This window comes from Falco punctatus (assembly GCF_963210335.1).
Source record: "Falco punctatus genome assembly, chromosome: 3".
Lineage (NCBI taxonomy): Eukaryota > Metazoa > Chordata > Aves > Falconiformes > Falconidae > Falco > Falco punctatus.
In genome coordinates this window covers 120,025,029-120,037,436 of record NC_137582.1, presented here as the reverse complement: position 1 = coordinate 120,037,436, position 12,408 = coordinate 120,025,029, and the positions used below count along the sequence as shown (strand labels likewise).

The 12,408-nt window shown below is 45.2% G+C and overlaps 1 protein-coding gene across 7 annotated transcripts in view; it reads right to left on the bottom strand.

Annotated features, from left to right (window-relative positions):
* EYA3 (EYA transcriptional coactivator and phosphatase 3) overlaps positions 1-12,408 on the bottom strand; it is a 59,658-nt gene that overhangs the window by 8,244 nt on the left and 39,006 nt on the right. For all 7 annotated transcript variants that reach the window (XM_080380709.1, XM_080380710.1, XM_080380714.1 and 4 more), the window contains 5 exons: positions 9,543-9,625; positions 7,210-7,393; positions 3,668-3,807; positions 1,758-1,841; positions 1,061-1,150 (listed from right to left, as the gene is read on the bottom strand). In XM_080380709.1, the coding sequence (XP_080236835.1) occupies positions 1,061-1,150; positions 1,758-1,841; positions 3,668-3,807; positions 7,210-7,393; positions 9,543-9,625 (581 nt within the window). The remainder of the gene's footprint in view (positions 1-1,060; positions 1,151-1,757; positions 1,842-3,667; positions 3,808-7,209; positions 7,394-9,542; positions 9,626-12,408) is intronic.

Genomic DNA, 12,408 nt, shown 5'->3' with positions numbered 1-12,408 from the left:
ACAGCCACAAATGGAAACTTCATTTAAGTTTGTATTTGCATCAACAAAACCTTCTTGTTTTCCCACAATGTGCAGCAGTGATGCACCTACAATTCTTCTTCTATTCACAGTTCTTATTCAAAAGATTCACTGTTCTTATTCAGCCTTACTAAGCTTCAAACTAGTTCTGTAAATTCTGCAAGTTAGGTTCATGAATCCATATTTGTGGACTCATCTCAAAGAAGAAATGAATCAGATTTGCTACTTCCTACCATTTAGTTCCAGATTCTGGCATAACTTCACGTCTTCCTGTATAGGTCGCATTACTGCCTCCACTCCTACGTGATAATTTATCAGCGCACAGCACAGGGCATTGCCGTGATTAAAGCAAAGATTTATATTCAACTTCAGTGGAAGTGGTGCACAACAGTGAGATGTATTTAATTTGGTGAAGAGTACTGCACGTGAAAGAGGATGGGAGCTGATCAGAAGTTCTTGAGGCAGGATGGGAACGGGAGAGCGGCAGAGACAGCTTGCAGGAAAGAAGAAGGGCAGGTGCTGCGGGACCTGCAGCTGCGCAGCACGCCTGTCTCTGGAAGCGTGTCCTTCACAGCTGTTACATGGCCAGTGCAACCCACTGAGGCACCGGCTGAGATGCACAAGTTGTTTCCTGTCCTTGACTTAGTCAAAGCCCCTGAGAACTGACACGCTTGAGGTCAGGCCACTTTGTTCTCCACATCTCTGGTCTCCATTTCAAAACAGGACCAGTGAAAGCAAAGTGTTTACCAGTTCAGAATGCAAATATAAGGCAAAGCCCACATCACTCTTGTTATCTATACAGGTTCAAGCAGAAACCCATCAGAGAGCTACGAGAGCTCATGACACTAGAAGCCTGCCGAATGCCGGTCTCAGGTAAGCGAGCACACCTCTGATGCGGCTGTGCTTAGAACCACTTAGTTCTGGCAGACTGCTACTTTTTGGCATCAAGCGGCTCTGAAGCACAACAGCCCTCACAAATGGTGCACCATCATCCCGACCAGGTAATGCAGAGTTTTGCCTTTCGAGAACGTTTGCCATGTACCTCCAAGTCATTGAAAAACAAGTGAGTATCAGCTACTTCAAAAATCATCTCCTCCATTGACAGACCTGAGCCAATCACTAGGGTTGGATCCTGGTAAAACAAAAAAAGGAAAATGTAAATTCACTGTGGTTAAAGGCAGAAGTAAATTGTGATAAATCTTTCATCAGTTACAGCGCAGCTTCCACTGTATATCGAGACTGACATAATTCCACCGGCATTCAGTGGTGTGAATTACAATTGCCCTAATATTTTACATAACTCCATTAAAAAAAACAAACCACACCCACATTCTGGTAATACACTGACCCAAAATGTAACAAAACACTTCAGTACTGCACAGCAGGGACTGATACATTTTCAGAGGTAATGCAAATAAACATTCAAAAATCTTCAGTATTTTGAAGGATAAAAAATACTTTCTTTCACAATGTGCTATGACCTCAATAATTCCTAACAATGACAAAAACCAGTTTGAGATTTTGAGACTTGTATTGTTGAGAGGTGTTTGTGATGTCCATATCCTAGTTCTGTATAAAGCCAAATTTAGTGTCCTTTCCCCACCCCAAACTGCCAACAACTCAAAAGTATCACCTTATACATTTAAACCAAAATATAATTTTGTATTCCTTTTCCAAAGATCAACATTTAATTCTGCATGACAAATACGGTTCTTCTTCCACAGAAAAGACAGTATTACCTTGCCATATTTTTGAGCATAAGACCCTGTGAGAAGTGAATGGAAGATTATGATGGTCTCATCCAGGTCCCAGAGAAACACTCGCTGCACAGAGAATAAAACAGTTTAGAGCAGAAACACTCCAAGCGCTGAGCTACAATAAAGGAGCAAGTTTTAGGGTTAGCTTTGTGGTGAGTTGCAGTATGCTTTTAACAGATACGAATGACAATATCCATCTTACAGGCTGAACATATTATTAAATTATTTCAGTTTATGCAGTGGAGTTTCTGAGTTTCTATACTGCTACAGTGTGACTACACACTCAGAGTAAGGCCTTCTTGCTCAAACTATTTCAAAAGCTTCTCTTGCTTTTATGAAGTGCTAATGAATTTTAGAGCCCTGCCAGGCTAAAAGTTTACTGTCTGTGATCTGGAGAGCACCAGGTAAATGGGCCTGGGCGTTTGTCAGACACCTTTGCTCTGATGAAAAAGTGGGACTGGCTGCCACGAGAAGTAGCAGAGCTTCAGTACAGAAGGACTTTGATATTGAGACCTGGGCCAAGAGGGACTAGAAGAATGTCACTCACTGCAGATTCTGCACGTGGGGTAGAACAACCTCTCGTATCGGCCCAGGCTGGAAGGAGCTGGAGGGGACAGTGGGCACAGTATGAGCCAGCAGCACCCTCCCTGGGGTAAGACGACCTGCATGCTGAACACTGTGTGCCTCGCTGGTTGAAGGAAGGTGCTGTCTCACCCTGCTCGGCACTGGGAAGGTCACCCCAGATTACATCCCCAGTTCCAGAGGTACGTGAGGGAACTAGAGAGGGGCCAGCAAAAGCCTGTCGAGACGGTCAGTGGCCCAGAGGAGAGGCTGAGGGAGCTGTGATGGTTTATCGTAGCAAAGAGGAGACCAAGGGGGATCTAATAGCAGACCACGACTAGTTGAAAGGGAGCTGCAAAGATGGAGACAAATTCTTTTCATTAGTGGCAGAAGGAAAATTGCCATGGAAAAAGAAGGAAAAATTTTCAGCTTGGAAAAGTCCAGCTGGAGAGAGACAACCTCCTTCCCCAGGTCGATGTAGTAGTCCTGGGACAGATCACTAGACAGATCTAGAATCTCCAGCCTTGGAGGTTCTCAAGACTCAGCCAAACAAAGCCATGGTTTCAGTGCTGGGGACAGCCCTGCTCTGAGCAGGAGGAGGTACTAGACATCCAGATGTCTCCTCCACTGATGCCACTATGATTTCAAGATGTGTGTAGGTGATGCTTGTCAAGGACCACTGAAGAACTCATTTGGGCCAGTTCTCAGACAGCATGGGTCACGGGAATTTCCCAAATAACATCTCAGCACAGGAAAGACATGGACCTCCTGGAGCTGGTCCAGAGGAGGGCCACAAAAACGATCAAAGGGATGGAACACCTCTCCTGTAAGGAAAGGCTAAGAAAGTTGGGGTTGTTCAGCCTGGAGAAGAGAAGGCGCTGGGGAGACCTTATTATGGCCTTTCAATACTTACAGGGGGCTTATACGAAAGATGGGGACAAACTTTTTAGTAGGGCCTGTTGTGACAGGACAGGGAGTAATGGTTTTAAACTAAAAAAGGCAGATTTTCACTAGATGTAGGGAAGAAATTTTTTATGATGACGGTGGTGAGACACTGCAACAGGTTGCCTATAGAGGCTGTAGATGGCTCAACCCTGGAAATGTCCAAGGTCAGGCTGGACGGGGCTCTGCACAACCTGATGTAGTTGAAGATGTCCCTGCTCACTGCAGGGGGGTGTTGGACTAGATGGCCTTCAAAGGTCCCTTTCAACCAAAACCATTCGATTATCTCCATGGAAATGGAAGGGGATCGAGTGAAAGAAAGAGAGGAGGACTTTTACCACCACCGCTGCTCTGCAGCGCTACCTGTAGAAAACAAGATGGCTACTTACCTCTAGCTCACTGTCCTGTGAGGAGGAGGTATCTGCTTTCCTCTTCCCCCTGTTCTTCCCAGGGATGTTTTTTCTTGCCTGCTCATCTAACTCTTTACTTGCTGTTGCTCGTGATAACGAAGGACTTGTGGATGCATCTCCTAAAAGAAAGAAATCACCCCCTCATGTCTCAAAACAAACACCAACATAAAGCTTACAGCGTCTGGCCACAAACCTCCTTTGCAGAAGGTAAGATGTTATCTTGCTTTATTGATGCAGTAGTAGTTGAACCCTTATTAGAACATAAAACATGATTTCTTTGTCCCATCATTTCAAAACAGCTGTCTCCTCAATTCAGTCCACCAGGACTGAGCTACTTAACTGCATCCTGCCTGCAGTACAAAGCCAAAGAACCTTCTATCCTAAGGTCTGAAACCCCTCAGATGTCTCACTACCCTGGAACTGCTTTACTACTCAATTAATACTTCTTGAGAGAGTACCAGAAACCCTCAGTCTGGAATGAGTGTACAAAGGAAAGCATTTCTCCCTCCCAGATTTCCTGGACTAGTGTCCTGCTTCCGGCTGGGAGAGAGTTAATTTTCTTCTCAGCAGCTGGTTCGGTGTGTGCTCTGGATGTGGTGTGAGAATCACCCTGATAACACACTGAAGGTTTTGGTTGTTGCCAAGAGATGTTTATACTAAGCCATGGACTTCTGGGTTTCTGAGGCCCTGCCGGCGGGAGGGCTGGGGGGGCACAAGGAGCCGGGAGGGGGCACAGCTGGGACAGCCAGCCCCAACTGCCCAGAGGGATGTGCCAGACCACAGAACGCCATGCCCAGTGTACAAACTGGGGGAAGAAGGAGGAAGGTGGGGGATGCTTGCAGTGACGGTGTTTGTTTTCCTAAGTAACTGTTAGGCGTGACAGAGCCCTGCTTTCCCGGGGATGGCTGAACACCTGCCCAGGGGAAGCAGTGAATTAATTCCTTGTTTTGCTTTGCTTGTGTGCGTGGCTCTTACTTTACTTATTAAACTGTCTTTATCTCAACCCACGAGCTTCCTCGCTTTTACTCCTCCCTCATCCTGACACGGCGGGGGAGCGGGGGAGCTGTGTGGAGCTTAGTTGCTGGCGGGGGTTAAACCACAACAACTAGTCAAATGTATTTTGTGTCAAGCAACACTACACAACACATGGTGTTTCTACCTCTGCATAGGCTACTCACCCCTGTGCCACTGTAAAGCCTTACACGGTTAAACCGCAGCCAGCGCACAGTTATCTGCAGTGTGCTAATCGCACGCAAATCCGCAGTGTGCTAGCTGTGAAGCAGACTCACCTAGACTACAGGTCCATGGGCCTATCCAAGAATTAGTAAAGAACAACAGGGATGATCTGGGCCCTCGAGACAGAGACTTGGCCAAGCACTGTGGCCATGGCTGATGGGGATGTATTATAGAGCCTGTTCTGCTACTGGTAAGAACACCCTTTCCCAGGGAAAAAGGAAAGCACCACCATAAAATAAAAAAATCAGTGTTTTGATGTGCAGAATATTATGACCATGATGGGAGATACTGTCTGAACCCTTTATTAACAGTTCAGGCAGAAGAGTTAACATCCCAGATGTCTGCCTGACCAGTTCAGAAATAGGATCAGAACTGTAGTGGTAAGGCTGAGGGCACAGAAGACTTGAAAGAGCCTGAATCCAGTCTGGCTCTTGAAGACAACACATTACAATACCTATGAAAATTAATGCAAAATGGTGAACTTGGAGAATTCTTGAGCTAAGAAAAAAGCACTGAAAACATTAACAACTGGGCCACTCCCTGGCCCATGCCTTGAAATAAAAGGTCAATTCCTTAGGTTTTCAACATCAAATGAGAACAAATTCTCATGGGTAAATCTGCTGTTGCTCACATCAGCTAGAGGGCAACTGCTTCCTGAAAGAGGGAAAGTGCTTGAAGCACCATGCTTCTTGATTTACAGCATCACAGTGCGGTGTTTGTCATCCCCGTCTGCAGCATCCATAAGGTAAAGGTGAGAGAGGTCTGGAACTTCACCGAGTTAAGGACTCTTGATTTGTATGCTTTGCTCGCTGGCAGCCACCCATCCCTGCTTTCAGGCTTCTGGAACAAGTCTGAGGAGCTGGCAGAGCCCAGGTACTACTGCTGGACATGGGGAAGATGGAGAAGGCAACGTGCTGCAAGGCAATCACTCGCCACCTCCCACAAGCAGGCCGATGCCCAGCCAACGTCCAAGCAAGAGCAACCCTGGAAGCTAAACACTTGCTTCAGTTTTTACTGCTAAACATGACAGTATATGGTATGGGAAATCCCATTAGTCAGCTCAGGTCAGCTGTCCCAACTGTGTCACCTTCCAAGGTTCTTGGACAAGAACACAAGCTGGCTGCAGGGGGTGTGGAGGGGAGAAAGCCTCGACACTGTACAAGCATCCTTCAGCAGCAGCCAAAACGCTCCTGTGTTATCAACACTGCCTTAGCCATGAATCCAAAACAGCACCAGCAGACTTGCTATGAAGAAAGTTAACTCCATCCTGGATAGACCCAGGGCACCAACAAAAATGAAGACAATCTATATTTTTTTTTCTTCCAGTCTACCAAGTTACAACAGGCAGCAGATTTTGATTTAAAACTGTTCAACAATGCGATAAGAATTTCATAACTTCTTGTGTAAGACACTGGAAGAAACACTACGTCTTTGCTCTTGTCCTTGTTAAGTATAGAAAACTGTATTTTTGGTAAGGAAATTTTAGTCAACACCACTGCAAATGGTACATTACATGGCATTAGTGGAAAAGGCCAGCTAAAGTTGTGACTTCTCTAGAACAGTCAATTAAGCCTTTTCAATCCACTTTCTACATTTCTTCTCTTACCAGCAAAAATCTTCTCCCTCAACAAGTGCCAGGTAATTTACTGCTATCCAGAAGCAGATCTACTCACATGCAAAGCACAGCAGAAGAGCTGTCATTTCAAAAAATGGTTTACATGAAGATGCAGAAGAAAGGACAGGATGTACTCCTGGGCACATCGAGGACCAACTCATCGAGAGGTGATGGCTGAACTACAGCTCTTGAAAACGCCTGAGTAGTGTCCGGAGGGTTCCCATAACTGGGACCGGCAGCTATGTCGTGGCTATCAGGTAATCTGAATATCTAGCTGCGGGAGGGAAAGAGCTAGCAGGAGCTATTGAGACTGGATAGCCCAGGTGAACACCCAGCCCCAGCATGACAGAATCTACAGTCCCCAAGGAGCTGCTGTTGGCAACTCTTCAAGTCACCCCTGGAACCCCCTCTCCCTAGGGCATTCAAAGAACGTGGTAGGTGTCTACTGAATGGCAGCAGTATAAGACTTCCAGCAGGTCAGTCTGGCTGCCCACCATAATACTCCGCACACCAGCGAGACCAGCCTGACGGTGGAAGGCAAACGTCCCGTCCAGGCCCACATGCAAAGGTGCTGAAATCACCTTCTAGAAAAAAGTTTTCCCCATGTCTGCACACTGTAGTGTTTATCGAAGGTATTTTGCAGCCCCCCCGTTCAAGATCCAGTCGTTACCGGAGGAATGCCTCTGCACCGTCCGCGTAGGCACCATGGCATTTGGTTTTTCGGTTGGATACGTAGTTGTTGCTAACGCAGAACTCTCCGTGCTGCTGTCCGACGGCGTTACGACTCCAAAGCCAGAACTCGGGTAACACGTCTGGTACTGACTTTGGCCCAGGATTGTGTATGTAGGATATTCCTGTTAGAGGAAAGGATTTGTTATGACAGGGCACTTCAGGACACAATATTACATGACTGGTCGTGGGATCAGGAGCACAAGCGGCGTTTTCTTCTGTCCTGCCAGTTACAGGGAACGATGGAGCATGTCATCGACAGATCATACAGATCAATACCTGAATCAAGGCCTGGTGTCAAAGGCTACATTTCGTGATTTCTGATCATGGGTCAGCAGCATTTATACAGCACCAGGCCTGCTGGTGACAGATGGGGTTCACCTGTCTCTCAAAGATGGGAAAGGACGCTAGGGTTTGGGCCCCTCACGGGCAGAGGGACGCAGAGGGGCTGGAGCGTGTCCAGAGCCGGGCAGGGGGCTGGGGCGGTCGGCCTGGCGAGGAGGGGGCTCGGGGGGCCCTGATCGCTCCCTACAGCTCCCGGACAGGAGGGTGTAGGCAGGGGGGGTCGGTCTCCTCCCGGCCGACAAGCGACAGGACAAGGGGAAACGGGCTCAGGCTGTGCCGGGGGGGTCAGATCGGGTGTTGGGAAACATTTCTTCACCGAGGGGCGGCCAGGCACTGGCACAGGCTGCCCAGGGAGCTGGGGGGGGGTCACCGTCCCCGGGGGTGCTGAAAAGCCACGTAGATGCGGTGCTTGGGGACATGGGTCAGTGGTGGGCTCGGCAGTGCTGGGGCAACGGCTGGACTTGATCTCAAAGGCCTTTTCCAACCTAAAGTGTTCTGTGATTCTATATTAAGATGACTTTTATGCTAGAATATGCCTGTCAAAGAGAAATCCCAGCACAAGCACAGTCTGACTTTATGCTGTTTCCTTCTGTCTGTGTAAGACACCTTCCAAAAGGGCTGGGATCTGACCTCCCAACAGTCCCGCACACGGGCAGGTTCTGCAGACTGGAGGCCAGCAATCACGGGGCTGCCACTCTGTCTCCAGTTTCTTCAAAAAATAATTCATTATGAATAATGTGACAGCAACAGGGGAGTATCAAGTGGATGCCAAAGCCACCCTGTGCTCTGGAATTTGTGGTTTTGTCTTGTGTTTTATTTTCTGAGAGCAGATGTACTGACAGCAACAGAAAGTCATCTTGGCACTGGCTGAGGGTGCAATGCCAGCCACAAGAGCTACAGATAAACTGCCTTTACTCATGTCCTGACTTCAGCAAGCAACTATTTTGCATGCTGTGATGAAAGGTATCCATTTATGAAGACTATTTACTCATTTAGGAGATCACTGAGCACCTGAAGCTGTGCTTGAGGATTTTAATTTCTGCTACAGATAGTAAAGAAAGCAGCCATCCCAAATGTCATGTCACACTCTTCTAGCACACAGTGCACTCCTTGGTTCCCTCAAAGAGCAGTGGACTTGTGAACCAGGCACCCTGGTCTGCACTACCGAAAGAAAAATCTTTTTTTTTCCCCCTTACAGCTCCAAGCAATTTTATGTTAATGAAAGAAACTTAAAAACCAACAGCACAAGCATACAAGAATTTTTGTGCATCCATTGCATTTTCCACACTTCCTATATTCTCTTTCTGCAGAGTTGTGACATTGAAGGGCTCCTTTGCATATCTAAATACTCAGAATGGCAGTTAACACTGACAGTGCTATGTATTACCTGCAGCAGGTCGCAGTCAGGAGGAAGGGCTCTATGCTAGCTGCAGGGATTTTTTCCTTTGTTCTATTCTAGCACCATCAGAATGCATCTCCTACTGTAGTGTTGTGGGGTTTTAGTTTGTTTTGTGTTCAACCTATTTTCCTTTCCTTGCTGAGGGAGAACAAAGGCATTGAAATAACATCCACCTATAATCCTCCCTGTAGGTTTGGTTCTCAAAATAGTTTTCTTCTCCACTGTCTCTCTTGCAGAGATCTCAGTACCCTGTTTAAGATCCACCTTCCACACAATCAGCAGACAAGGAAACTGCTTTGAACATACGAAGTGAGTTTGTTGCAAAGGCCAAAGGGAAAAGCTTTATGGTTAAAGAGACAGAAAGAGTAATTTTGCTGACCTGGAGTTCCATACCAAGCCCTATAACTCTAGTACCCATTGTGCTCCATTTGAAGCAATGCAAATATTTGCCCTGCCTTTGTTAGTTTTGAGTAACATGTTAAACAAAGGTGAAGGAGATGCTGCACATAAATATAGCAAGGAAGTTTTACCTGTGAGATGCTGGCTACTGCTGATGTGGAAATATTGACAACAGTTGAGGATGTAGAGACTGGACTGGCATTGGTAGTTGATGCTGTAAAATTAAGAATTACTGCATTAAATGCTTCTAAAAAATCACAAAAGACAAGACAAATCCAGGTTGTGAGAAAAGTACTTACTAGGCTTATGTGCAAACATTTGTGCTTCCAGTACCAGTCTGCTTGTAACAGCCAAAAAAAGAGCTGGAGCATATTTTCAAACCAATTACGTTTCATCTGGGATTACAGGGAAGGAGAGCTAGCGTATCTTTAAAAACAGTACTATCAAAATGTTTCAGAAACCTTTTCCCTCCATGCCTGCTAAGCAACTGGAGTATAATTACAATGGCTTCACATCTTTACTAAGAGTTTTGAGAAGACAACAATCATATTCTGATGTTCAATCAAGTAGTAGTTGAAAATTAATCAGAACACATCAGTAAAATGTGTTAGGAAATAAATGTGTTTAAATAGCTCTGATTAAAAAATTCTCTCTGCGTTGGACTTAGCATATTTAGTCTAACTAGATTAAAAAAATTAAGGAAACAGTAAAAATATTTCAAATAGTATAAGAAGGGTGCTTCCTAATGGAGAAAGCGAACATATCTCCCCAGATCCCTGTGAGACTACAACCGTTTCTTGGATGAGACTTTCTGAAATAATTTGTCAACAGCTTGTAGGACAAATTCTTAAGAGACATGTGGTTGTTAGTGTGATTTTTAAGATGTTTAATAGCCTCCATGTCACTGCATTCAGTTCCTCCAAAACACAGAAGAGGCTGCTAGAGCACTGTCTGGGAACACCAGACATTTAGCAGATTTTGTGGTTTTACAGCCCCAGGGCTACTCCATTAAGCATTACTCCACACCAGGTTTTGGGACCCTCAAAGATTAGTGAAAACAAATAATGAAATTGGCATGAACAAAATCAGGATGTACTAAACCAGGTGCCAGCAAGAAATACTATTTTTGCTAAACCTTCTGTCTCTGCACACAAATAAAACCAAAAAGCACTTTTCGATGCTTATGAAAAGACCTGGAGAAACCCACAGTATCGCCTGCTTCACCATCACTCTGAGAAAAGCCCTCACTTTCTGCAAATAACACCCACGCAGAATTCATCCCAAGACTGAAAAAGTCAAGCTTCTGAAGGCTTCAGTCTTTCTACCCCAGGGCAACAGACCCCACCATGAACTCTTCATCAATGTAGCACAGATACTACCTGGTGAAAGCTCCTGGAAAGAGGAATGGATCCAAAATATGCCTCAAAAAAGATGAAACCTGAAAGAAATGTATCTTCAAAGAGGTGCAGAAATACACAGTATTTACAAGAGGTGAGAAATGTGAAGGATGACATCTCTGCGGAAGCAGAAACCAAGGTCAGTAATTAGCCCCTGGGAAGCCCCTCATAGATCAGAGCAGCCGTGTTCAAAAACAGATAGGAGTGAATTTGGGGGGAGAACACAGAAAAGGGAAAAAAGGCTGTACTGAACAGCAACAATGGTAGTGAAGATATTCAAGTACCTACTGTAGCTACACAGCTACTAGAAGCACAACTGTGAGAATAAGGTACCCGTGACAGATAGTCCTCATAAGCAACTGCTGGAGAACAGGGGCCGGGGCTAGTTTTCCAACTAAAACTTCTTCCAACAATACATGTTACGGAAACAATCAAGGCTGTTATTACCTGAAGAAAACGTCACTTCCTAGGGCACTCTGAAGAGCAGCTCTCCAGAAAAGATCCTCACTAACACAGAACAAACCTGCCGTGAAGCTGGAGGAGATAAACTGTCTATAAAACAGATTATTCTATCACCTCTCTCAAGATTATCATGGAGAGCAAACAGAAAGTGATTCTCACCTGCAGTGCTCTGAAGAGGCTGCTTCTCCACTGAGATAGATAACAGAAGGTAAGAAATCATAGAAAAAAGATTCCAAGTGCTGGGATTCTGGTAAGAACACAGATGCCCTCACGTGAACTTCATTGTTTATCTTAACTCTGGTCTCCTTCCAACATTTTTTTAATTATCCTTTATCTAGTCAAAGTTATACATCAGATTTTTACAAACGGCTCCCACTACACAGATTAACCATTTCTTCCTGCACTGTGGGTCAGTTCCTTTCACCTGTGAATGGGCCAAAACCACACAAAAATGTTTGGCATGGATGTGCCAGAGGGGACCACTTCATGGTCTCGGGTTTAAAAGATCAGCAAACAAGTACGGCTTTGAAGTTGCCATGACTCTTTTTCTCTTCTCTCTTTCTCCCCCACTTCCAGACCTCATCCTCAGATCTTACATCCCTACCTCCCCTGCCTTATTCATCCCATTCGGCTTGGCTTCAGTCTTTTTGAAAGATGTTTCAACCTCCTTTATGTGATGGGAAGAAATTGCAATTAATGCATTTTATGTTTCACTTGGCTGCTTTGCTCTCTCGGGGAAGAGGGGATGCTCCGAGCCGACAAAAGAAAAAAGGTTTCACCATGATGACAGTCAGGCTCTGGAACTGGCAAAATCTCCATCCTTGGAGATTTTTGAGACCCAACTGGATAAAGCCCTAAGCAACCTGGTTCTGAATTGTGTTAACTCTTCTTTGAGCAGGAGGTTGAACTAAAGATCTCCCAAAATCCCTGAATTATTCTATGAAAATATGACACAAGAAATAGGTTAAGAATTCCTGAAATGTTTTTTAAAACCTACAGAGAAAGAGACAATTTTTCACAATTTATTACCCGAACATAAATGGCAAAAATCCTGCCTATATATATATATATATATATCAATTTGCAAATATTTGCCTATGGATCAATATTCCATTATTCAGCTAACTGGCACATTTAC